The sequence below is a fragment of the Vespula vulgaris genome, chromosome 16 (genome assembly GCF_905475345.1).
Source record: "Vespula vulgaris chromosome 16, iyVesVulg1.1, whole genome shotgun sequence".
In the NCBI taxonomy this organism is placed as follows: Eukaryota; Metazoa; Arthropoda; class Insecta; order Hymenoptera; family Vespidae; genus Vespula; species Vespula vulgaris.
The window spans coordinates 2954650-2982618 of record NC_066601.1 but is presented as its reverse complement, the minus strand read 5'-3'; the positions used below and the strand labels follow the sequence as shown (position 1 = coordinate 2982618).

At 33.3% G+C, this 27969-nt stretch overlaps 2 protein-coding genes across 7 annotated transcripts in view; one reads left to right on the top strand and one right to left on the bottom strand.

Moving 5' to 3' along the window:
• Positions 1-14080, top strand: part of LOC127069821 (POU domain, class 6, transcription factor 1) — a 123972-nt gene extending 109892 nt beyond the window's left edge. For 3 of the 6 annotated variants that reach the window (XM_051007348.1, XM_051007344.1, XM_051007349.1), the window contains 7 exons: positions 140-393; positions 1184-1403; positions 3191-3371; positions 4098-4154; positions 5279-5362; positions 9079-9230; positions 9442-14080. In XM_051007348.1, the coding sequence (XP_050863305.1) occupies positions 140-393; positions 1184-1403; positions 3191-3371; positions 4098-4154; positions 5279-5362; positions 9079-9230; positions 9442-9563 (1070 nt within the window). In that variant the 3' untranslated portion in view covers positions 9564-14080. The remainder of the gene's footprint in view (positions 1-139; positions 394-1183; positions 1404-3190; positions 3372-4097; positions 4155-5278; positions 5363-9078; positions 9231-9441) is intronic. The other 3 variants (XM_051007345.1, XM_051007346.1, XM_051007347.1) reach the window with 3 other exon arrangements.
• On the bottom strand, positions 14043-21254 carry LOC127069823 (UNC93-like protein). The gene is made up of 7 exons (XM_051007350.1): positions 20998-21254; positions 18460-18857; positions 17389-17675; positions 15660-15888; positions 15149-15308; positions 14811-15078; positions 14043-14532 (listed from the first exon to the last, which is right to left on the bottom strand). The coding sequence occupies exons 2-7, from the start codon at positions 18726-18728 to the stop codon at positions 14273-14275; spliced, it is 1473 nt and encodes a 490-aa protein (XP_050863307.1). The 5' UTR covers positions 18729-18857; positions 20998-21254; the 3' UTR covers positions 14043-14272.
• Between the last annotated feature and the right edge of the window lie 6715 nt (positions 21255-27969).

Below are 27969 nucleotides of genomic sequence, written 5' to 3'. Positions count from 1 at the left end.
TGGAATATCTAATATTCTCACGCGAATCATGTATTCTTCCTTCGTTTAACACAATTCGATAGCAAGCTACAAAGTGTATTTCCTACAGTACTATACGTTCGACTGAATGTGTGCACGCGCGCGTTTGTTTGTGCGTTAGTTCCGACAAGTCCGAGTCTGGCATCGGGATTAGGCTTGAATCCCGCAGCACTGCCTCACCTTTTGAGCAACAGTTCAGCGAGCCAACAGCTTCTGAATGCAATGCAACCCCAGCAGCTGCTTCAGGCAGCTCAAGCGGCACAAGCTCAGGCAGCGCAAGCCGTCCAAGCTGCCCAGGCTTCTCAACAACCACTTCTCACGACGTCACCGCAACAGCACAGCCATCGACATGGCTCGCACATGAATCATTATACGGTAAGTGAAGCTAACGCCGTTCCTCGTTCAATATCGTTACGTCTTACACCGTAGACGGTGGTTTTGGAAATCGCTTTAACGCTTCCAAGCTATAGTAAACGAGATCAGGTGAGGTGTCTATCCGAAAATCACTTCTTCAAAAAAGGATATACCAAGATAAACGACGATAAACGACTTAAATTTCCTTCCGTTTCTCTCCATCGATCTCTTCAGCTTATCCGTTAGCTTCTTTACTTTGTTCGAACGACCGATCGATCGATCGTTCGATCGATCCATCCATCCATCGATCGACCGATCGATCCGTCGTAATGACCTCACGAAACGAGAATTATTCTTCTCCGATCGCTTCCCGGTAATGTATACGAACTTGTATCCCTATACGATATATACAACCAAACCACGGAGTTTCCACGGAACGGATAGACGTTAACCATCGTAAGATCAGCACAGTACGACCTGAATAATTCCCAATAGCAAGCAATCTCGTTAAGAAAGTATTCCGTACCGACGGCGTTCCTTCCACTAATTAGACTCTAAAGTGTCCTGATCCCGAGACTCCGTCTCATTATTAAGTGCATAATTGGCGTGGAAGAGAAGAGTATTGTCGTTCTTTGGAGAGATAGGGGGAGGGACGGAGAAACTAATCCGTTGCCCTCCCCTCTTTCTCTTCCTTTCTCTCTCTCTCTCTCTTTCTCTCCCTTTCTCTCTCTCTCTCTCTCTCTCTCTCTCTCTCTCTCTCTCTCTCTCTCTCTCTCTCTCTCTCTCTATCATGCTATCGTATCGTTCACAGCCAACAGAAAAGCATCACAGAGAGAGACCGGAACAGTCGTCGCCTTTGAACGAATCTGTAGTCTCCGCAGCCTCTGCTCTAAACAGATTGACGTCCAGCAACGGTGAGATTACCATCACGACGACGCACGGTCCTAGTGGAGCTGGAGGAATAAAGGCCTCGCCAAGCACTTTACACAGTCCCAAGGAGGAAGAAGATGATCTCCTCAACGATTCCCCGAGTAAGAACGACCCATCTTATTTTTCTATCAGGCTTCTCGATCGACTCATCAAAATTTTCTTTCAATGCCGTTCGATCGTGTATATTAATATCGAATCGCATGATAAAGTATCTTTAATGACACGACGAAATTGCTTTTGTCAATAGTTCTGTTCGATATTTATTAGATCGTAAAATATGTTATTTTTAATGACCGATAAGTAAAAATAATGTCAAATTAATTTGTCATTCGTAATTTGTCCGTAAGAATTTGTTTAGAAATTATGATAATTTTTATATTACACACGTAAATCATTTATTATGACCTAGAGATTATTTTGATTCATTTGAAAATCCATTTTGAGCGACGTGAATCGTTCGTGATAAGGCGTTATATTGTTGGCAATCGGAAGACGATTGCAAGTAGTAATAACTCAGTCGATCCTCTACACGAGAGTGTACTTAAGCTAGTCGCTGGAGCTCGAGTCGAGTAGCTCGGTAATCCCGGGGTAACGTACAACAGGATATCGTACAACATTCCGCCTCATTACGGGACATTAGATTGGCTACTTAGTGGCCGTCTTCTAGGAACCCATCGACGATTCCAACGACGAGACTAACCTCGAACCTGCCGATAATAATTTTAATAATTCACAATCATCGCCGCTCACGGACTGCCACTTCGTCATTTCCACTCGACTCGAATGATCATTCACCGCCTAACGATACTCAATTGCCATTATCGAATGGAACATTGCGCTCTGCTAACGCGAAGATAGATTATACCGTTGCTCTAGAGTTTACGCATAAGATTCTCTCTCCGCAATTTGTTATCTACGTATATATAACTCGACTTTAAATCCAAACTTTTACGAACGATTTTCATTTTATCCGACAGCATCTTTTATTAATTTTTAATTATTAATACCATGTAGGAATTTCTTAAAGTAAAATTATTGGAATAAAAAGGACGGTCAATTAAAAAGTGACTTTCTATTGGAAATTAAATCCCATAAAACTGTATAGCCAAGTTAGATCGAGCCGACTTTCCAAGAAAAATCTCATCTTTCTCTATCTTTTTTTTTTTTTTTTTTTAGAAAAAAGTTCAAGTTCCGTGATCTTAGAAATGTAGGCGTAGCATTATAGACTATTTAAGATCGGGCAAGACGTTTGGTACGTGTACACACGCCTTATAAACATTTGGGGTGACAGATTTACGAGTGAAATCGGTGTAATTCAAAGTGCTTTAACGAAGCCGCCACGGTTGATGTCATTAGGCAGCTTCTCGCCGGCTGCCAGGATACGTTCTGACGAATCGATCGAAACGTGCACGCTCGCTCGACCGAGACTACATCGCGAACCTAATGCGTTAGGAATGTGAGCCGTTAGAACGATCACGGAATAACTTCTGCGTACGTTGGATAAACCGATATCTCTCGTGCCTATCCTCTCGAGTCTGCAATTAAGAGTTAAGATATGGCGCATCCTTCGTCTTTTCTTGTTTTTCTTTTTCTTTCTTTTTTTTTCTAACAAACTATGTAGTCCACTCCAAGATACTATTCTCTAATTTATTTTGTTTTTTAATTAAGACGTTCACTATTATGATCACTGTATTCGATTACCAATATCGATTTCTTGTCATTTATGTTTATCTACGTTTATCTTATACCATTTATTATTATCGTATGAACGATAGTAAAGGAATAACGAGTGATACTTTTCCTTCTAGGACATTAGAAATATATTAGAAAGTCTCTTTATTAATTACGGTTAATTATCTTTCCATCATAAAAATTTCTCTTTTCACAGATCAACCGACAATCAACGAAGCCACGAACAACGTTGTGGATGGTATCAACCTCGACGAGATCAAAGAGTTCGCGAAGGTTTTCAAGCTTCGTAGACTTTCGTTGGGCCTAACGCAGACCCAAGTTGGTCAAGCCCTTAGCGTTACCGAAGGTCCTGCTTATAGTCAGAGTGCCATATGCAGGTAGGCTCTTTTGTTTTTTTATTTTCACTAGAGTTTTAAAGAAAAAGAAAACAAAAAGAATTTAAAGAAAAGGAAGAGAAACGAACGTCGCTGAGGAGTAGTCAAGAAATGGACAATTATACGACGAATAGTGTGCCAGGTCACTGGAAATGGCGTTTAAAGGGTTGACACTTTTATATGTACATACCGTTCGATAAAAAAAAAGAAAAAGAAAAAGAAACAATTTTCTGTAGAATTTTTTAATTACCGGACATCTTTCAGGCTACGAAATTCTTAAAGTTTAGAAAAAAATACAGAGAAAAAAAATGAGATTTCACGCGTCTCATCCTCGCGTTCCTCACGAAATCGATTCTGATTACGTACACGCAACGTAGGCGGTGTAGTTTCGTGCAAGAGTTATTTCTTCTCGTCACAAACTCGAACGATTACGTTGGTTCCCGAACTCGAAGATATTTTTTATTCCTTCTCGCTGTGTTTTGTCCGTTCGAATTGGAAAAAAAGAAAATAAAAAAATAAAAAGAAAAAATTGAAGAAAGAATCTTTGAAAATGACGATTGATGAAATGAAGAGGAACCAACGTGGTCGAGAGTGTGCCAATGGCAGCGTGTCGAATATAATATAATAAAATAAAATAAAATAAAATAAAATAAAATAAAAGATCAATACGACGTATTTAGAGTCTCTTTATCGTATCGACTAATTTAAGCATTGGTGATTGTTCCCCAGTGCCCTGGCTACCCAGATGTACGCTGCCTCGCAGATTGTGTCACAGCAGCAAGCTACGTACGTTCACCCCTCATATGCTACCTAATTCACCTAAAAATTAAAAAACTTTAAAAAATCAGCGCGGTTATACCCAAGCGTGCAGAGGTGGTTCGTGAACGGACCAAAGATAATAGCTCAGTTTTGTAGGAATAATAAAAGAATAAAAGAATAAAAGAATAAATTGAAAAAAAAGGAGAAAAGAAAAGACAAAAGAAAAAAAAATAGGATCGACGAGTAAAAAAACTCGATTATTTTTTTTTTGTTTGAACAAAAATGGAATGTTTGTTAATATATCGAAGAAAGTGATGCAACGACCTGATTTTTGAATTCTCCCTGCGAATCCGATCGGGCATATTTGGGTATAGCTGCAAACATTCTTACTAATTTCTAATTTCGCATCCGAAAAAGAAAAATTTGCGATAAGGAGCACTTTTTGAGATTAACGAATAGTTTCTCTCCGAGCCAGGGCATTGGCAAACTTGGGCATGATGTCGCCAACGCAACGAACGTATCGACGATGCTCGAACTGTCGCTGTTTTTTCGTTGTTCGAAAAAAAAAGAAAAAGAGAAGAAAAGAAAAGAAAAGAGAACAATTAACGAAATCTACCTATTTCTATTTCTATCTATCTATCTTTATCTCTCTTTCTCTTTCTTTTACTTCACTTTTACATCGTCCTTTCAATCCTCGATTCGATCTTCTACTTTGGCGACGAACTGCGTTGGCAACATCATACACGGCATCACCAAATCTTCAAAAGCATGCACGCATTGTCAATGTCCTGTTATTGAATCGATGCATGCCCTTTCTTAGTGCTCCTTCGTCGAACGCATTTCGGTGTGGGCGATCGTGTTAATTTTATTCAAGCTACTGTATCTATGTAAAAAAAAAAAAAGAGAAAACGAAGTAGAAAGAAAGAAAAAGAAATTTCCAAGAGGAAAGAAATTAAAAAAAAAAGAAATTAAAAACGTAAAGTAATATTTTACAATTTTAAGAAATGAAGAAAAAAGAAAAGAAAGAAAAACATAAACGTCGTATTATCCTTCTTTCTCTTGTAAAAATTTTTCTTTCTTTCGAACGATCGTCCTACAAAGGATTCGCTCTAAATGATTAGACAATGAAGATCTATTGCTGTTCGCTCTAGATTCGAAAAGCTGGACATCACACCTAAAAGTGCGCAGAAAATTAAGCCAGTGTTGGAGAGGTGGATGAAGGAAGCCGAGGAAAGGTGAGACACATATCTCTCTTTCATCTTTTATAAGACACAACCGTAAAGGATAGTTGATCTTCCTCCTTCTTCCTCGTACTTTCAATTACGTTCGAGAGATCGTTACGGATAAGCATCTATCGAGTGGCCTGAATGAGAAAGTAATTAAAAAACCTGTCCAACGTAAATCGTTAGACAACGCGATCGAAAAAAGTTACATAAATCCCGTCTTCCCCTAAGTGGTCCGATCCCGTTCGCATACATACACATACGTACAGACACATAGTTAACATACGTATCACACTAATCATATAGCAAAAGGGACACTTCATGTATGGATGATCTTTCGTATCCTCCGGTGCAATTTAAACCCAATGAGAATTATTACTCGACATGTTAGTACGTAGATACTTGCAATAAACGGGTTGCTTAACATGCCGATACAACGATAAATGCGAGATTAGAAACCTGACCGCACAGCGATTTATAGTATCGGTTTGTATGACTTCAAACGTTTTCTCAAAAACTTCTTAACTAGTTGCTTTTGAATTAAGATTAGATATCTGATCGTTATTTTTTATCCAAAATATTCGATTCTCTCTCAAAAAGTGAAGGAGGAAAGATAATTCTACTTTCTCGAATGCTGAAGTCGGAATCCTTTGAAATTGTTCTATATACTCCATACCTACTACGAAGTAGTATCCTATCGCTTTAGCCTCGATGCACGATTATTCCGCAATCGTCCAACAGGATCTCTTGGTCCTCTCTCTCTCTCTTTCTCATATATATGTGTGTGTGTGTGTGTATGTATACACACATATTCTCCCTCCAGCCGAACACCGGGCTGCGTCCCGTGCGAGCGTGTGAACGCGTGCGTGCTAATTGGTAATTCGCTAATTGAATCCAGCTGATTAATTGCCGATCCGCGTCTAATAAATACGCGGAATGTTAATTAGAATACGGCAGACGGCGGTGAGGACGGAGAAGAGGGGACAGAGAACCGTTAGCGTAGCGAAGTCCCGATGGCACGCGAGTCTCCGCAGGAGAGATCGCGATCTTACGGTCATTTCGAAGATCTTCAAGTATTTCTTCCTCCTACGAAACTATTTCCGGGAGTTTAGTTATTCCTTCTTAGTCATAAAACGCATTTGAATGTTTCGATAATCGAACGAGAGAACAAAACGACGGAACAAAATATTATTTATGTTTATTACGATAAAAATTGTTCCTATAAAAGTGACGTCGATTATGTCGCAGATTATTAAACGTCAATCAGAGATTTATGATATTTTCTAACACTTAACACGATGAATCTTTCTTAATACCGATAAGATCATTATAAAAACTGCAAAGTCGATAATCCAATAAAAAACTTAAATAATCCTGTGAGAAACGAAATGAAAAACACATAGCTCAAAGATTCACTCAATTATAGCTATATCTCAAGCGTTAGAATGAAAGAGACAGAGAGAGAGAGAGAGAGATAGAGATAGAGATAGAGATAGAGATAGAGATAGAGGCAAGTTTCTATGCCTTGCTCGTTTTTCTTTTCATGACAGAAAACAGCAACAATGACCCATCTCGCATTCTCCCAACGTAGAAACTAAGCGCGAGCGACGGCCGCCGTTGCCGCCGCCATCGCCATCGCAGTCCGGGAAAAATGAAAGCGGCTAGTTTATGCGGTGCACGTGCACGATTTATCTGCCGAGTAATTAAACTGTGGACTAATTAAAATCAGGTTTCTGATGTACCTCTCCTCCTGCAGCAAACCTCCCTCGTACTCTTTCTCTCTCTCTCTCTCTCTCACACACACACACGTACACACATACACATACACTAACCAGAATCCACTGTCCTTTACTTCTTCTTCTTCTTCTTCTTCTTCTTCTTCATTCTCCACCTTTCTCTCTCTTTCTTTCTTTCTTTCTCCATTTCTCTCGTTGTTTCTCACTCACACCCACGCAAGAGTAAACCCACCACGGAAACTCCTGCACGTTCTTAACCGATTCAGCCCGCAAACCTCCCAGAATATCCTTCTTCGTCTCTCTTGGCACCACTACCCTCTTCCCCGACAACCCTCCTTCTTCATTGGAATCGTTCCGACTCTGGCAAAGAACAGGCGCGTTCTCCATTAGCATATTGTTTTCGCAAATTCGACGAAATATCACCGAGCGATGCTAATGGCCTAACCCCTTTGGAACGAGGATGAGGGCGGAAACGAGAGGACAAGGACGACAAAGACGACGACAAAGACGACGACAGGGTGCACTTTTTCTCTCGGCCCACGACGTGGTCATTCGGAGTTTAAATTAAAAACATAAATTTTTGTCGGTGTACTCTCTTTCTTTCCGAGAGAGAGAGAGAGAGAGAGAGAGAGAGAGAGAGAGAGAGAGAGAGAGTGAGAGAAATAGAAAAAGTCGTGCCAACTCTTGCACGTGACGATTCTGTCGCCTAGTAGTTATATTTGTTTCTTTCTTGTTAAACGTTCAAAGACATAGAGAGAGAGAGAGAGAGAGAGAGAGAGAGAGAGAGAGAGAGAGATCGCAGTAAAATCTTCTATTTCTTAAAGTTTTCTTTTCGACGTGTTTCACTTTATCTTTTTATTTGTTTCATTTACTATTATTAATTTTGCCAATCAAAATTTGTTAAAAGAAGAAATTGTGTTATTTCGACAAAAAATTTTACTGAGAAATAAAAATAGGATTCCTAATCAACTCTATTGTTCATTCTCTATGAGTCGAAACTAATTAAAAGATATATTTTTTATTTGAACCGATCTATGTAGTATTAGGCTTAGGTGACTATTGATAACGTCTATACTTCCTAGGTAATTTATTGATAATTATCTAACAATAAGAGATAAAGTACTATTACTGTCTCTAACTAAGGATTCCGAGACATTTCGAAGAGTTGTTCTTCATAATTAACCTCCATCCCTTCCTATAATCGTCTATTTTCCATTCAAGTCGCGTTTGACATTCGTAATAATTCGTAATATCGTCTGGCTATAGAAGGATATCCCTGTTTACGACTGTTTTCCGTACTTCAATTCGTCCGTTCATTCGCGATTGCTAACTTTATTTGTCTCGTTCGGAGGAGTTACAGAGAGTCTCGTTGACTGGCCAAAAAAGTTTGTCCGGTGACTATTTTCGAGCGAAAAAAAAAGAAAAAAAATAACAACAACAATAATACAACAACAATGACGACGACGACGACGACGACGACAAATAAAACAAAATAAGCAAAGACGAGGGATGAAGGATGTTTTAGTAATCCTATCTAATGCTTTTTACGAATTAACTTTCGTAAATCATATATTGTACGCAATTCGTCTATATATCATCGAAATAAAGTTCACAGTTTTTACGTAAATCTATTGTGCTTTTAACTAATAGGATATCTGGATAAAGTCGATTATTTAAAGCATATTCTATTTTTTTTTTTTTGAACGATAAATTTTACGATACATATATTATTATCTCTTGTAGAAGATATTATTATACTATAATATAATATTCTGAAATAATATAAAATTGATAATCTATACAAAAAATCTTTAGAATGTTTTAAAATTTTGAATCGATTTATTAATGTTTAGATGTTAGAAAAGCAAAATTTTTTAATGAATAATCTGAATGATTTGAAAATTAATGCTACATATTGTAAACTCGTTAGGGCGATTTATCGCGTTAGATATGAAAGGAGAAGACGATTTTACAGAATTTGAGCGAGAGCAGTGCGCGTGATTGCAGGTACAAGAGCGGAGTGAATCATCTCACGGACTTCATCGGAGTCGAACCAACTAAAAAGAGGAAGAGACGGACGTCCTTCACACCTCAAGCTTTGGAATTGCTCAACGCTCATTTCGACAGAAATACTCATCCCAATGGTAAGAATTAATTAAATAAACAATAAATTAATGAATAAGTCTTCTACGAATACGAATTTTAATTTTGCAATAATTTCTCAATTTTACAAAAGTAACATTATCTCTATAAATAAAAGATTAAGAAATAATTAATTTTATTATATTGAAATATAAATGAAATAAAATCTTTATATATATATATATACATATCTTTTTTTTTGTTTTATCTCAGGTACTGAAATTACAACGTTAGCACATCGTTTAGGATACGACAGAGAAGTGATTAGAATTTGGTTTTGCAACAAGAGACAATCTCTAAAGAATACAGCGAGAATGATGAAGGGAATCGAGTAAAGCGACGTTGATCGATGATCGTCTATGGAAAAAATCAGCGAAGAAGAAGGAGAAGAGGAGAAAAGAATCGCTTCGAGTACGATTCGATATCTCCGAGAACGAACTGAGTTTAAATTTCGAGGGTCGTTTTATCAGAAAAAAATCGCAAAAGGATTAAAAAAATGAATTGTCCTTTTTAAAATCAAGATTTGTTGATCGAATTAACGATCCTTTCGCGATTTTTACTCTCGAAAAGAAAACGAAGTACTTTTATAATTGTCCAGTTTCGCTCGATCGTGTTAACGATCGATGAGTGATCTAACTCGACACTCTGAAGACTGTATTCATCGATCTTCCGGTCTCAGTCCATCTTTTCCACGAGGAAGAACGAAAAATCGCAGCATCGAGTCGATCGAGCTCGACGATCGAAACTGAACGAAAAACGCAGCGAAAAAGAAAAAAAGAAAAGAGACTAAGTCCTTAAGGGCAATGTGATCGCAGAGAGTATACGAAAGATCTAATCTGTAAATTAGCTTTTATAGTCCTGCTCGCAGAAAACTTCAAAAGTGAAAGGAAAATTAAGTGAAGAGTATTTTTTTGTTTCTTTCTTTTCTTTTTTGTTTTCGAAAAACCGAAGGATTGACTTTTCCTTCTTTCTCTTCGTCTAAAAAAAAAAAGAAAAGGAAAAGATTGTTAAGAGATCTTGATTAACAACGACACGTAACTTAAATGAAAATTACCAACAGTTGGTAATACTCTGCGAAGATTGAATCGTGTTACCAATTGAACGAAAATTATCTTCCTAGTTCTCATCGAAATCGACTCCCAAAAGACCTTAGAATTAGCATTTCCCATGGATAAAACCGAACATGACTTTTATATGTTTCGAATACATTGTAAATAAAAAAAAAAGAAAAAAAAAGAAGAGAGAGAACATTATGTCAGAAGTTAATTTTTGGGACTTAGAATCATTGCGATCGATTCGATTGAATATTTTAAAAAATTCCAAAAAAAAAAAGAAGACTAATGATTGTGACAATTCTTGTTGCTTGGCTAACTTGATGAAACGACGTTTCATAGCTATTTAAAATATTCAATCCTGATGAGAAACCATGGAAGAAGAGTCAATCACAGTGATTAACCAATCATTTATTAATATAGAGAAAGAAGAAAAGTAAATATTTCGACGTCTCCATTGTACTATACGAAGAGCTATATATATATATATATATATAGCGAATAAATAATGCAATAACACGACGTTGAAAGTATTAAAAGACGCATAAAAAAAAAGAGAAACGAAAGAAAAAAGCAGAGATCAGAATTATGTCACACCTCGCTTCTCAAAAAAGTGACAATAGTTCGAAGATTTGTGCAAAACTAGTCCGCGATCGTTTAAGATCAAGATATCAAGATAATAATTCAAATGCGATCTCGTTTCTCAAGGCACAAATGTTTTATTTCTTTTCTCTTTCCTTTCTACTTTTATTCTCGTGGTTTAGAAACGGGACACGATTTTTTTTTCCCTTTCTTTTTTTAACAATCTTCAATATCTTTTATACATTTTATTCTTCGTGTACTTACCCCTAACTCGAACGAAGCTCACGAAATACCGTTTGTATGTAATAATCGTCATAGATAAAAATTACTACAAGCACACGCTCAAATTACATATACATATATATATATAAATATAATATCGATGCAGCTTCCTTCGAGATATCGTTTTTAATCTCAGACACTCCCGATAATTTCAATATCATTATTTTTATCGAATTTTAATAAATAATAAATAGAAGAGAACGAGATCGAAAGCTTTAAAACTGATCGATGACAAACTTGACGATTTCTCGCATTAAACGTGATAATTAATAGGGAAAAGCCATAATAAACTAATCATTATTTCTTCTAATAATACGAGAGCGGAGTAAGATTTGAAAGATTTAAGGAATAAGATCGTACATATATTGTAATGTACTTCGTATCCTTTTTTCCTCTCGATGAAAGAAGAAGGATAAAGATAGATAGATAGATAGATAGATAGGAGAGAGAGAGGGGGGAGGGGGCAGAGAGCGAGAGAGAGAGGGAGAGAAAGAGAGAAATAAAAAAGTAAAAGGTAAGGAAACGTGAGATACCTTCGTTATAATAATGGACTATTTACTACCAATAATTATTCATCTATTACATGAATAACATTGAGAATCGATGAAAAAGTAAATAATATTAGTTAGGTGCGCGATTTCAAGTGGTTTAGCCCCGTGTACATATATTAAGATTATTGATTATATATAAGCGTTGTAATATTTAAGGAATAAACTTTTAATAATATCGTAGGCTATAAAATAGCTGAATTCGTACGAAGTTAAATTGACATGGTTAAAGTATACTTCTAAAAACGACTAACGTAAGCAAAGCAACAAGAAGATAGAAGACGAAAGAGGATGCTGAGATTTGTCCAGCAATGTGTTGAGAGAGCAGAAAAAAAAATAGGGAGATTATTATTAAGATCTTGTATTATTAAGAGTGCCGAAGAGCAAAGTAATCTGTTCCTAAAGAGTTGTATCATAAAGTAGAAGGAGAGGAGAAGTGAGACAATGAAAAGTGTGGTATACGTGGATAAGGGTGGGTCTAGGGGGGATGGGGGGTGAGAGTTATAAAAAAATTCAAAATTCAAAATTTTGATCGATTCTAAGTGGGGGGAGGGAATAAACTGGGGTAGGGGGAAAATCGTATGTTGTCCTTTTTGATAAATGAAAAAAAAAATGAAAAGAAACGTTTGTACAGAGATATTCCGGTTATTAAATTTTGTTACGCGAATAAAGAGGGTGAGAAAGAGAGAAAAAGAGAGAGATGGAGAGAGAGAGAGAGAGAGAGAGAGAGAGAGAGAGAGAGAGAGAAACGAAGGAGGATTATTAATTAATCTGTTAGGGAAGCTGCGTGTGGTGTAGTATCGGGCTTGTGGGAGGAAGGAAGGTGGTAATTCGGAAGGACGCACGTCCGAGAGGAAGGGTATAACGAATTAGGAATCATGTGTATTTTCTTCGTGAAATCGATATTCAATAGATTATTGCGGAAATATAAAAACGCGAGTATTAAGCAAAGAAAAAAGAAAAAAAAAAATCATGTGAAATTGTATCCGTGAGTGTCATATTCCTAAGGAAAAAAAGAAAAAAAAATCATAGATCCACGGGCGAATGTTTTATAGCAGTTTCCGAGTAGAAAAAACGAGAGAAAAAGGTATTGAAAAAAAAAAATATATATATATATAGAAAGAAAAAAAACGTAACACGAAATTTTCCTCGCTCTTTATGCTAATACAAAATTTTTCTACATTACGTATTGTTCGAAGTAAGGCATTTGGTTTAGCCGATAAAAGAAAAAAGAAAAAAAAAAGAAAAGAAAAAGATAAACAAAAAGTGAAAATATCTTGAAAGCAGATGAATTCCGAATAATATGGAAAGTCAGAACAAAGAAAAACGTAGGATATAACGAAGCTGATCACGATTGTAAATCTTTCTTTTCGTCCAAAACTCGCAAACGGCGCGGCATCGCCGTAATCCTATCAAAGAGGAAACTGTTCCTGAAACATCGCCCAGAGAAACCAAAGTTCCTATTACGTTTTATAAAATAATGAAAAAAAAAAAAACAACACACACACATATAACTGTACTGCGAATAAAAAAACCACACTTGATATGTATATACGAGAAACAGGCTAAGCTAGTTATTACGCGATACAATCAGCAATTACGAGGATTCGTTAAGGGAGATGAGGAGAAGTGAAGGAAGACGAAGAAGACGAAGAAGAAGAAGAAGAAAAAGAAGAAACGAAGGCAAAGAACAGGAAAGACAGAAACTTAGAGATAAAAAGAGAAAGAGAGAGAGAAATAATTACGGAATAAGTAAAAGGCACGCCATGCAAAGATCAATTGAAATTTACAGTAATGGGAACAAAATGTCACGAGATCCGAAGTGACATGGTAACAGGAAAATAGACGGAATGAGAAGGGAGTGTAGAAAAGAAAGATATAGAGGAAGAGGAAGAGAAAGAAGAAGAAAAAGAGGAGGAGGAAGATGAACAAAAAAAAAAAAGAAAAAATACCAGAATTTTTCCTAACGCGGGATCGTACGCTTTTCTTTATCAGCGGACGCGACGAGAGATTTGTTTTATTTCAATTCTCGTTCGACGACGTCGTATTCGCGAGACACGGCATAGTCCGTTGACCCTCGATGCACAGTAAAACACACAGTCGATGATTAAGCACACAAGAAGTATACAATTAAATTAAGCAAGCCGTAGCTTTAGCTTGAATGTTAGCAATTTAGACGAAAAAAAAAGAAAAAAAAAAGAAAACATACACACACGGACACACATTACACGTACAGAAAACACGGACACACGATGTAACATTAAAAACTACGTATTTAAAAGGAAACCAGAAAAAAAATCTTAGCCGTTAAGCGAATACCTGTGTAAAATCTAGTAGGTGTCCACAAGAATAAAATAAAAAACATATATTGTGGTACAAATTACATAAGATTGTGTCTCTTTGTTACCTAAGCTAACAAATCCATTATGATTATTTTTAAATTATCTTTCTATCATATAAGAATATACATTAATATATTTATACGTAAATATATATATATTTTTTATTTTAATTTTTTTTATCATTTCCTGCACGCACAAGATTTATGATTACCTTCGTGACTATTTGTTTCAACGCTTATCATCGCATTACTTCGTTATCAGCGACCAGTTCGAAATCTGGTTTCTCATTTATAACAACTGGTTTGGTTTTACCTACCCATTCGATAATAGCGTAACCTATCATGCCGATGCAAAGAATAGCCATCAAGATATAAATCTTCATGTACGTACATAAATAAGGACTGTATATGTACGTTATCACAGATCCAGTGGATTCCCATAGGCGAAAGTTAGAATAAGCTGCTTCCTCCCTTCCAGGAAAGAGTAAACCACTTAAAGCTGAAAATATAAATAATATTAAAACTTTTTACACCATCTGTCGACAAGGTAGATATTTCGTTTTTTCGTCCCTTGATATATCAATTATATCTGTACTTTGATATCTGCATAAAAGAGCACAGATATATCTTGAGAAATAATTATTCTTTATGCTTAATTAAATTTTATTTAATTAAATATTCCACTACGAATGACCAACAGTTGTGAATAATAATGATTTATCTACGATTGATAAGAGGATGAAAGGAGGATATGTAAAAAGTTGAAGAAGAACTTACAATTAACTTGCACCAACCAGATGGAGTCACAGATTCCCCATAATCCAGAAATTAGAAAGAATATTACCCCTTGATCGGGTGTTGGTTTCCAATTTAACATAAAAATTAAAATTCCTATGTGAAGGCAAAATGCAAAGATCATAACAGGGATCCTGCCAGTCAATTTTATGATAGAACCCGTAGCCAATGCTGCAATTGCATTGGCAACACCAAAACAAATCATAACGTATCCAATATTACTGATACCCCAAGCGCAAGAGACAAAGGACTGAAAATGAAAGACGAAGTAAAACAGTGAAATCTGTAAAAGAAACAATGGAGTATACTTGAAAACTCACTGCGTTATAATCGGCAAAGAGAAAAGCTTGTTCGGCTCCAATGAAAATTATTATGGGTAGGATTAAAAGCTGACTCTTTTCTTTCAACAGTTCCAACGTAACCGCCAAGAGCTTTAATCCTGTTAATCCCGTCACCGAGCCCTTTCTACCTCTGTCATATCTAAAAAAAAAAAATAACAAAAGACAAGAGAAAGAGAGAAAGGCAAAAGAAAACATACATAGATATATGGATGATCCGATAAAATCTTGAAAGGAGGTCGAAGATAAAGGAAGAAAAAAAGAAAAAGGAAAAGAAAGAGAAAAAAATAAAAAAGAGATAGAGAGAGAGAGAGAGAGGGAGAGAGCAGAAAGAAGAAAAAAAAGTAATGAATGGGAATAGCCGAAAAAATGTATGTATATACATACATACATATATATGTATATGTATACACACACTCACGTTTCATATAAAACGTGTGAACAAAAAAGCACTTCGCTATAACTCCGTAGTAATCTCGTTCGTCTGTATTACCTAGACAACGAATCAACCCCAAACGCGATAACCAGAGAGGCCAATATCATAAGGGCAACATAAATGCCAGATATCAAGTGGATCCTCTCTATCGGTGGTTGCTCTAGATTTGGATTGTCGCTGGTAGATGAAGATGCGGTACAAAAATTGGCTCCGCAAATCTCGGCAACGATACTACTGTTCAATGTTACGTTCGTTGACGTTGCTTTATCGTTTCCGAAGGACAGAACTGTAATTGAGAAATGAAAGAAAAGAAAACAAAACAAAACAAAATAAAATGAAACAAAATACGATAAAATTTTACTCATCTTATTTCGTCCTCTTTTTTTCTAAATTATTCGATAAATACATGAGGAAGATTGATTACATGCTCGCATGTTACGTGTTTACATTGTATGCTTAAATGAAATGTAAATAACGTAGTAGATTGGTGATTTACGCGATTCATAATTGCTAATTATTGCGATATTAAATAGTATTGCCTCAGATGCACCGGTAATCGTCAAGGCTACTCTCACAACCGAGTCATTAACATAACTGCTAATATCTATTACGTACTATTACTTGTACTCTTTATATTACATATTACGTGTTTTATTAATGAAAGAGTTTACTTCTTAAAAAAAAATCAGGAATTACGTGCAATGAACGAAACGAATGAATTGTAGAAAAAGAAGAAGAAGAAGAAAGGAAAGTTAAATAAGAAAATGGAAAAAAAAAGAAAGAAAAGAGAAACAGCGATGCAACACATCGAAGTTTATATTACTCATTCTAAAGTTATAATACATTCTGAGATAGCCACTTTATTTGAGTTGCCTTTGTATTCACGTATCTACATCATGCAACATAACACAAGGGTTTATTTCGTTAAGCAAAAAGTTACATGCGCGATATATTTCGTATGCTGTACATTCTTGATGAGATGTTTTATGAAAATATTTATAAAAGACAAGAGACAAGTTTTATAAAATAAGTTATTTAATAAAAGAGAGAGGAAGGGAGAGAAAAAGAGAGAGATAATAAAAAAGAAAGAGATACCAGATACCGACAACAATGGAACAGAAGATTGAATTTTCATGATCTTTTATATTTATATTATGTAATATTATTAACTCCCTTTTTCATTTTAGAATTTTTAAATCCCATCAAAATACGATCAATTTTATTTTATTAAGAAATCTTTTTTGTCATAACGATGAATATAAATAGAAAAGGGTGCAGCATATTAAAAATTATATGGGTTATTCGAAGAAAAGATCCTAAATTATTCATTGAAACTATAAGATGGGACTTTCTCCTTTGAATATACATGCTCAATAAAAAAGTGTTTCGAAAAGATGTAATGAATTTTTTACACGATACCCACAATGATTATTATGATAAAAACATGTTTAATAAAAAAGTGAATTATTAAGAACAGGAATATGAAAGAAAAGTGAAGAAAATAATTCATTGATGTGTATCCCAACAAATTAATGAAATTAATTTCCTGAATATGAAAAGATAACGCAATTAATTAAATGAATTTTTTTTTTAGATTTCATCTCGTAATTCATATTGCAATATTAATAAAATTATCAAAAAAGGAAATGAAGATATAATATAATTGCAATAACTTCAAGTAATTAATAAATATTTATCAATAAAATTTATCAACAAATATTATGAACATAATAAAAACAATCGAATTTATAGATGGTAAAAAAAATATATATATACATATATCTACCTGCTGATGAGATAAGATTACCCCAGACTTGTGCCATCTGATAAAACATAAAAAAAAGTCCAAAGAATCTAGTGACCAAAACATCAGCAGCAAGATCAGATACAGAGGCATAAGCTTCAGACACGACCGTGAGATAAGTGCACTTGGCACACCAAAGTGGTCCACCACCTAGTCCAACCATAAGTCCACCTGGGATCATGGTGTAAAATCTTGGATAAAATTGTGCTGCTATGAATGGTACATAGGTCAGTATAGCCAGAGACATTGTCCACTTGCAGCCGAGCCAACTGGTGGGATAAATATACTACTGTTATCACTGATAAACGTAGAAAAGGACAAAATTAAAGTCTATTTCCAGGAGAAAAACTTATTGTAACAAGTAAAAAAACTAAATTCTCTCGATGAATTAAAAAGTTTTAAAGAAATATTTGACGATAGTTCGATATCCCCTTATTACCAAAAGATCTTCGTACGAATAAAAATTCTTCAAGTGGTCGTAAAGGATCTTATTGTCAAGGTATTGTTCGTTCAAATAATTGAGATGGAAAATGACAAAGAAAGAAAGGAAGGAAAGAAGGAAGGAAGGAAGGAAGGAAGGAAGGAAGGAAAGAAGGAAGGAAGGAAGAAAGAAAGGAAGAAAGGAAATAGAAGAGAAGTTTGTGAAAGAGGAAAAAGGGAATAGCTAGAAGACGAACGAATATTATATCTTTTATCTTGAACGAGGTAACCGGTTGATGGCTCACAGATGCTGATGCTGCTGTTAGTTTCGTCAAGGAGAAGAGGATGATAGGCTAAGTTATGGAAGATTTTATAGACGAGCCTTCGTTTAGCTCATCGGATAATAAAGCCGATCGTTTCGAACCTTCTTACGATCCTTGTGAGGTCACATAAAATCGTTCTCGCAATAACAAAAGCTTTCATTTCAAATAGAAAAAGATAATCGATACTTGGAGTTCTCTTGAAATAGATACAATTGGTATGGCTTAAAGCCAACTTCAATTTACGAAATAAAGGATAAGGATGAATCTCTATGTGACAGAATTACAGAATACTCTTTTATTATTTTCTCACCTTATTACCAAAGCCGGAAGAAATATGTTACTAAATATCAAACTTCCATAGATCGCGGCAAGCGTGAACGTGCCGAGAGATTCGCTGGCATTTATAGAACTTTGAAGATTCGAGGCACCCATAAACGCGGTGAAATTCACCATAAATGCAGTTCCTATTAATAATATATTCTTCATAATACGCCATCTTTCTGCTGGCTTGAAACTGGTTCGTTCGGTTTGCACTTTGACGAATTGTCCATTATTGCTATTGTTCTTTTCCATGGTCATGATTAAATTATTATTAAATAATACAATTTTTACAATGTGTATATATATATATATATTTATCTTCCTATGAAATTCATTTCGTTTTTAAGCTCGTTAGATATATCGCATAACGAGTATCTAATAGTTTTCCTGAAATACAAATAGAAATGATCATTTTATTTTTCTGCATCTTTTAATGTCCTTGATACGTAAGCAAATAATCACTATGTTTGGTGACTGACAAATCGACGGAAAACTATCGAGAAGCCAAATACATTTTCCGCAATCGAGTACATGAATGAACAAATATCGAATTATACGTATATTCAAAGGCATTCCTTTCTAAACGTGGTGCGCCATGATTAGGTAATAATTCAGAGTTTAGTCTGAGGTAAAAGCAGATATGTTGCGAAACGTCCCTACTTGCATGATATATATATAAAATACATAAACACATTCGTATATATATATATACACACATACACATACATCATACATTTACGTTGTCGAAATTGATACTTCGCTATATCCGATAGCGAGACATTATCCTATTTGCGTCCGACATCTCCCGTGAGTTATAACACCCATCATTGTAGACAAGATAGAGAAATGTTTAAAAGGAAAAGAATCGATCAATAGCTATTTCATTCATGATAATAATAATGAAAAAAAGAAGAGAAGATATGAATAAAATAATCTTAGAACAATCTTCCTCGAAAATTATTATCGATGATTGTTAATAATTTCAATTTTTTCAAAATCGTTTGAATTCAGCGATAATGTATCTATCCGCTTTAAGATTCTGTACTATTTCATCTCTCTTTTCATCTTTCTTTTTTATCAATGGTATGTATACATATATGTGTATAATCTTATATTAGAAATAATAATTTTATCAAATTGCATACATATATATATATATATATATATATATGTGTGTGTATATCTCGAGATATTTTCTTAACAATTTATTAATTTACAACATATAACGTAATGATCAATATTTAAAGAGTTGTACTATTAAATCATTTAAAAACATTTAGAATTATCGAATTCGTTTCATACAACGATATCTATATTACGAGAATCGAAATCAAAAACAATATTTTTCTTTAATTAATTTCAAAATTAGCTCAGCAACTTACAAATATTCTTCGTAATGTCGTTTTGCGATTATATCTATTGCATATCAGTCTATCAGATCGCAACAAGTTATACCGAACGTTGAAAACTTGTTGCTGATCGTTATCGTTAACTATTTTGTCCTTGAGAACTAGCATATGAGAATACTCGGATTGTAAAACTAAATATATCAACGACTCCTTTCTATTCGAAGAAACATACTAATTTATTATTGCTCTTTAACCTAATTTCTTATATATAATATTGAATTTATCGATTGAAGCTATCGAATAAAATTCTTTATGTAAAAATTATTACGTAAAAATAAAGAAAAAAAGAGAGAGGGAGAGAGAGAAAGAGAGAGGGAAAAACTGAAAAATTTTCATGCAGAGTTGATGAAATAAATGCGACCAAGTTCTGCGGAAAGTAGAGTAACACGTAATAATGGAAAGTAATTTTATTCGTGATCGAGATTAGCTTTTAAATGAAACATCGAATCGCAATTAACGAATTTCATTAATATGTACGCATATAGATATATATATTTATTAAGCAGACATATTTCTCGAAAATTTCAGTTTCACGAAATACGTATACTTATATATAATACTTTGATGGATGAAAAGATGAAATAGTACCAAGATCGATGTCAAAAGTTTGTGTATTTATTAGATATATATTTTGGAATAAAACCATCAAACCATAATAAGAATTAGATTTGCGTACGAATGTCCTTGTATTAAAATGCTTTTGCATTAACATAACCAGATATTAGGAAAGAGGAAAATGTCGTCTCTTCTACGATTCCATGCTGTTTCTGACTACTAATTTGTAAAAGTGGAATTCATGCTTCCTATTAAAGAAGATATTGCTTGTTCTATGTGCATTGTCACATTTCTTCGTAGACGATAAATCTTCTTTTACATATAACACCTGTGTATCTTAGTATTACCGAACTCATCGATTCTTACACAACTAATTGCACAATTATTCTAATTCTAAACGTATTAGGCAATTTTATGAAATCCTATTCCACATATGGCATAACCAATAAAAATGTATTAAAAAGTATTATTTATACTTTATAAAAAGAAATAAAAGTAAATAAAAAGAAATAATAATAATAATAATAATAATAATAATAATAATATATAAATAATACACTTACGAGCGATGAAAAATTTTAATTTTAACACTCAACTTTAGATCATAAAAGATCTATAGTAAAAATTTGATCATTCGATTTCTTCATTTTATTTCTTCTTCGATATCTCTTACACTCCGTTTATTAAATCCTATATTGTTATTCCTTTCGTTCTTTTAGTGATACACGTTTCATACTGGTTTGGTCACACACAGGATACGATTGAAAATGAGACTGATGCGATCGAGAACGCGAAAGGCAATGATCGAGGCAAACGTTATTGTCCCCACCAGCATCCGTCCTCACCTTTAACGATACTACTAACCATGGTAGTTTACCTATCGACGATGATAATACTTGATCGGTAACTCTTAGACTTATCCCTACTGTTTTATTTTTCTCTCTTCATTGTCGTCGATCATTTAATCATACATTGAAATCTTTTTTTCTATTACGTTTGTTATGAAAGGGAAGAGAATATTTATAACTAACAAAGTTTAATTAATCGATCTTATTAAAATGTTTGTATTCTATTAATAAGTTTATATTAATATCGAAATGAATTTAATGTGTAAAATTAAATATCTTATTTTATACACGATTACAAATATTAGACTCGCACGTATGTACGCGTTCAACTTTATTTCTTAATTTCTAATATGTTTAAATCCGCAAATGCATGATAGAAACAACGGTACATTCATTCTTTTAAGTTAGTTACCGTAGTTTCCGGTGAACGTGACTCACTATACGATTAGATATATTTCAAAGTATAAAAACTCGTGCACTTTCGTAATAGAAGATCGATTAATATTTCGGAAAAGCTTAACGTGAAATGCAATATTTATTTATTTTTCGAATTTATATATATATTTTCATGAAAATATAAAGTAAGGATCTCGTGGTAGCTTTGATATTTATCAAATTTATTTTAATTATTAATTAAATACAACAATTCATTGCTAATTTATTCGAATATTGCATGTTTATTATTATTAAAAAATTAGAACTTTCAATTAAAGATTTTTCTTATTCCTATCACTGTTTCGATAATTGTTGGCAATATTAAAGTGAATGTACACCTTCGTGATTCAAGATCAAACGATTGCTTGATTGTCACGCGACATTGCATTTTTATTTATACGATCACGATGAAGTAGCGTGTTTGTTTTAAACGGAAAGAATATTTTTAATATTCATGGTATGCGTCAAGATATCTACTATCGTTTCTATAATATCCGACTTTTATTAGACGTTAATCGAGATTAACCATTATATCCCTTTCGTCCCTTTCACTAATTTAATTTAATATTATGAGTATGTTTAATGACCGCTATTATTTATACTTCACAATTATTAATTCTTCTTTATTCTAATAAAATTTGCTTCAAGAAAATGTATTAAGATTTTTATAAAATTCTAATCATAGATTATGATATGTCAATAAAATTTGTAGAAAAATAACAGCTAATATTGTTGTCGTTTTATATTTTAAGATCGTTTTTTTATGTATCGAATTTTTCAAAGCCGAGATGATCAAGAACATTTAAACGTTATGAAAAATTAGTTTTATAGCGAATACTTTCGATTTCGGAAATACGATTCTGTTACTGTTATAATGGTTTGCATAAATCATACGATTTTTCCTTTCTTCTTGTTCTTCTTGTTATTCTTCTACTGTTATTTTTCTCTATTCCTATCTCTTCGTGCACATACATCGAGGTACTTACGGAATACTGTCGGTATTTGTAATAAATCTTTCGCTGTTTTGTTATCGCCTATGATTTCAATTCCATAACTTTCCGTAACGTGTTTTCCTTTAAATGTATTTAAATATTTTTCCGAGAACGTTTGAGAATAGTTATTTCATTTTCTTCTCTTTTTTTTCAAAAAGTCGAAACATCAGGATATATCGAATTATATTCTACGATTTAATTTTTACAAATAAATATTTTCGAAATTATCACACCTAAATAATATTTTATTATTTTCCATAAATAATAATTTACGATTTAGAAATTCGATAATTCCTGAAACGTAAATAAAGAAATTATATCATTTATTCAAATTTCTCACAGATTGCATGTATTATTTACCTTGATTAAAAGTAGGTATTTAGAATTCTTTTTCCTTTAGTTCAATGAATATTCATTCGAATAAATTAATGTTTGTCGCTATTCGTCAGATATAACAAAATAAATAAATATATATATAATTAATAAATATGTAGGTACGAGAGTTACATAAAAAACTTGGGGGAAAAGGAAACTCTTACAAATAGTATTTTTTCTTTTTCGATACTATCCATCGTAACAAATAATAAAAGAAAAAAGAAAGTTATACTTGACCTAAATTTCACGCTTTGCTATTTGTTTGTTTGGAGAAAGATAAAAAAAAGTAATTCATTCCTCTGCGCGCACATTATTGACAGACGAAAGTACTCTAGCTAATTAACATACACGAGAATATACGCATATATACAAATACAAGTTCGACGTTGAATATTTCGCAAAAGGAACTTTCAGCTCTTCCATTTGGTATTCCTCGCAATTTCACTGCACGTCGTGTTTTTACCTAATTTTCTACATATTCCGTTACGATATTATATCGTTTTATTTTTAATTGTATTAGAAACAACAACTATATCAAATTATATTCCATTCATAATTTTATATTATACACGTGATAATTTAAATATCAAAATAATTTGTTTGGAAATTGTTGAATGTTTCATTATAAGTTTTTCTTTGGAAACAAACAAATTGAGATACGAATAAATAATTACGTGTTATAAATATACAAGATAAATATATAATTCTATGATGCAGCTATACTGTAAGATACTGTACACCTTGGTATATTATTTTATCTATTTTATAAAAAAAAAAGAAAATGTTTTATCGCAAAATCATAAGAATTCGTAAAACTATTCGACGATGAAGAAGGAGCTTTACTTGTTGCTCCCTCCGTGTTCTCGTTCTCGAGCATGAATATATTTTCCCGAAAAATATTTCTCCTTGCTAGAGATAAAGTTGAAAAGGGAATAGCATGGTAAGAGGAACGAAGAAGTCACAGAATGCATCCTTTCGCCTTTTTTCTTTTTTATCTCTCTCTCTTTCTTTCTCTCTCTCCGTTTCTTTCATGTTCACGAATCCGCGCTTCGGTAAGCTTTACAGTAAGAACGTATGAATAAAGAGGTTCACGTTTCTAGATGCAATCAGCATTTGGAAAATGCTTTCCTTACCAAGAGTATGTAGTTCGCTACATGCTAGATTGGAAACTATTTTTCTTCGAGAGAATTTTTTGAATAAGATATACACTTCCTTCCTATTTTGTCTTTTTATCTTATTTTATTTAAGAACGTATAAAATTTATGGGTTGTCTAAATTTTTTTTTGCGATACACGTATAACGTGAACGCTTGTACATTTAAGTAAAAAGATTCTTAATCACATAAAAATCATTTTCTTTCGATTACATAAAATATTTTCTTATTATAGAGGTTAAATAAATATAAGGCTAAGAAACAATGTATTATAAGTTATAAAAGAGCTTATCCACTCGTTCATCGTCACGTACCTTAACATCGTCGAAGCTAAGGTCATTAATAAAGAGCCACGCCATTTACTTACATAAAACTGATAACGAGCAAAATAATAGCTCACCATAAAGCGACTTAGCCAACGATCTTTATTGCCATATGTCCAGCATTTATCACAGACTATTGTACTTTCTTTGCCGAGTTTCTTGTACAATTTGCCTTAGGTATTATCGTTTTAAATTATTTGCGAGATTCAACAAGCCTGAGTTTATCTTAGTTCGTTTAACCAACATCAAAAATAGACAGAGAGAAAGATGGAGAGAGAGAGAGAAACAGGGTAAATGATAGATGAAAAATTATGGATAATCTTTTGAAACGATAAATGTTTTTTTTTCTCGATAACTGTTGATTTTTCTCTTTCTATGTCCATTATTGCCTCAAATAAACGTTCCATAAAGTAAATAAAACTTGCTTATCTCATTTCTTTCCGTTCCACTTTTATGCCTTTGATTATTTGTAGAAAAAGATCAATTCTATACAGAAGTGAAACGTCGATTTAAAAGAAACAATCGATTTTACGTTATGGTATATAATTTCAATTAACAAAATATTAAAAAAAAAATATTTTATAAGAAATAACAAAATAGGATATATTTGCCGTTCTATAATACAAAGGTAGATACCTCAAAATTTATAAACTAAAGAGCGCATTATCGATGTAAGCTTCCAAATGTCTTTCGTGTTAAAAATTCAATAAGAAGAAAGTAAGAATTTTCTCAGTAACACAAAGTTCTATAAGAAACGATCGACGCCGAATGGGATATGGAAGACACACACTTCACACTTGGCTGCCTTTATATGTGATAAGGGATACGAAACGGATAACAAAAAGAAAAAATCGATAGTACATGGAATAAGTTAGATAAAAAGGACGAAAAAAAGGAAAAAGTCAATAGGATAAACAAAGAATAAACAATAGAAATTTCATAAAGAGAATAAATCAATGATAAACTACAATATTGAGACCGTGTGAAAGAAAAGTTCTTTCTGCAAAATGAATGAAACAAGTTTCAATTCGGATTTTTTTGTCTACTTCGATAGCCATTTCAAATTTTTCGCATAGGTTTTCTTTTTCTACCGACGAGAAAATCGACAAATTCCATTAAATGGTACACTTTAAAAACGTTTTAAGTGCACATCATTGTACTTTCCTTTCATTCACTTTTTTTTTTACTTTTTTCTTTCGATGAAAGTTACAAGCTGCGACAATTTAAAAATACTAGAACCATCGGGAAAGTTCGCGGTTTTTTTCTTTTTTACTTCAAAATGTGTACGTGTGTTTTTTACTTTCGGAATGAAATTTATACGTTAAAGAAAAAAAAAAGAAAAAAAAAAAGAAAAAGTTTCGAATTATCCACGTATTAAAACAGAAGAAACGATTCAGATTTATGTCGATAACGTTAGAAAATTATGATTAAGAAAATAAATTAATAATGACCTAATACAGAAGAAAGATAAAGTTTACAAATTATCCATTAAATCATAATCTATGATTATATATGCTTTTTGTATACATGTAATTAATTACTATACTCCTTTTCCAAGTCATTTGCTTTACCTATTAAATCATTATTCTCTATTATATACGTTATCGCCGATCATAATCTTCGGTATAACTATCGAGTAAAAATTTCTTAATCGTGTACGTTGTAAATATATGAATTATGCGAATGAAAGTTATGGAAGCGTAACCTATACTTATTCCTGAGCAACAGGGCGAACAGGTCATTAATGGCGGAGCTTAAAGCTGTATTGCCAAGAAAATTTTTTATGTCTCGATTTTTCTTTAGCAACACTTTTATCTTTTCTTTTTCTTTTTTTTCTTTTACTAGTTTGAAACAACATGCTACGCAGACAGCTCACAACTCGTCTCGAATAACTTAACGCGAAAGGATTTAACTCTTACTTCCCACCTCTCCTCATCTCTCGCCACCCTTTCTTTTCTCCCTTAAGCTATGCGATTAGCTGGTAGATAAAACGTCTTGATAAATGAACGTCACGTCGCGTCGTTTCGCTTTCTTTCAGCATTTATTACTTCTTTGGCGACGATCTAAGAAATATCACAGAACAGAGTAGTTCTACTATTAAAGTCGTTAAAACTCGATAATAAAGGAAATCTATGCGAATGGTCTTTTAAATTTTAACGTTTTCTTTCTATTTTTATTATACATCGAATGACGATTATAAAACAGACACTTTGTCAAATGTGTCAAAACGAATCGTAAATGAACGAATAAATTCTTGTGAAAAGACGTAACGTTAAAAGTATAATAAAAATGATTATAATCGATGATTTCTAATAAATAAAGAAATAAGAGATGAAAGTGATTGAAATGATATTGAAAATGATTTAAATTAATTTATGAAAGATAATGCAATATATAAATTCGAATCTATTACAAATTTCTAAAATAATAAAAAGACCCGGTATTAGTTTTTTTTTCTCGATCGACTCGTTCAGACGTGTCAACGAAGTTAAAGAGTTAAACGAGGGTGCTTTTAAGGGACTAAGGGACTAGTCGACAGTTCAATATCATATCTTCCAACTCAGAACGATCTTCGATCGACATCCAGTTTTCTTATCGTTCTTTACTTTCGATAAATCTTTATAAACCTAATTGAAAGAATTATTCTTTCACTCTTTTAATTCAATCATTACTTAACTATCGATTTCGCATATTGTTTGATATTTTTGCTATTAAGATTTAATTTTAATTATTTATTTAAATAAACAACGTTATCTGTCAAGATATTTTCCAACATTACTTACTAAACAATTCAATATTATACTACACTATATCTCGTATTCGAATTTTCAATAAAAAATGCTGAATATATTATGTTGTTTATTAAAATATAAAATAATAATTCTTATCATATCTGTTATTCAAACTAATTTTACTAAAATGAACTAAAAACGGGACATAAAAAAAAAGAAAAATGAAGATAAATATAAGTAAAAAAGAAACATTTTTAATAGGGTCGATATTTTTTTTATCGAAAGTTTATGGATACGGTACTTAAATATGTCACAGACATGATTACAAAGTTCGCTTTAAAGGCTCAGGTGGGTCTAAGGAATTCACAAGGATGTCACACTATTTAGATGTTCTGCCGCAGCGGTTGTCACGCAATTCCGTTGAGGTAGATGGTGATAGCAAATGCTGACGCGGAAGTGACGAGGAGATTAAAGCGGTCGAGCGAGAGCATGTACATGAAAGAAAACTAGGATGTATGGGTAAAAAGATATCGAGCAATATTACGGAAGGTGCTCTCATTTTCTCTCATCTCCCTTTTCCTCTTATCTCGCGAGATAAACTTTGTTCGAGCAATGGGTTTGTTTTAATAATATTGCTTCTTTAATATTTTCGTTATTGTTCGAAAATGAGAACGATG

Coding starts and splice junctions, on each gene's coding strand:
- LOC127069823 (XM_051007350.1), bottom strand. CDS start 18,728: ATGACCATGGAAAAGAACAATAGCAATAATGGACAATTCGTCAAAGTG. Junction 15,079..15,148: donor TCTTTGCCGATTATAACGCA/GTGAGTTTTCAA, acceptor TTTCATTTTCAG/TCCTTTGTCTCTTGCGCTTG. Junction 14,533..14,810: donor CTGGTTGGTGCAAGTTAATT/GTAAGTTCTTCT, acceptor TTATATTTTCAG/CTTTAAGTGGTTTACTCTTT.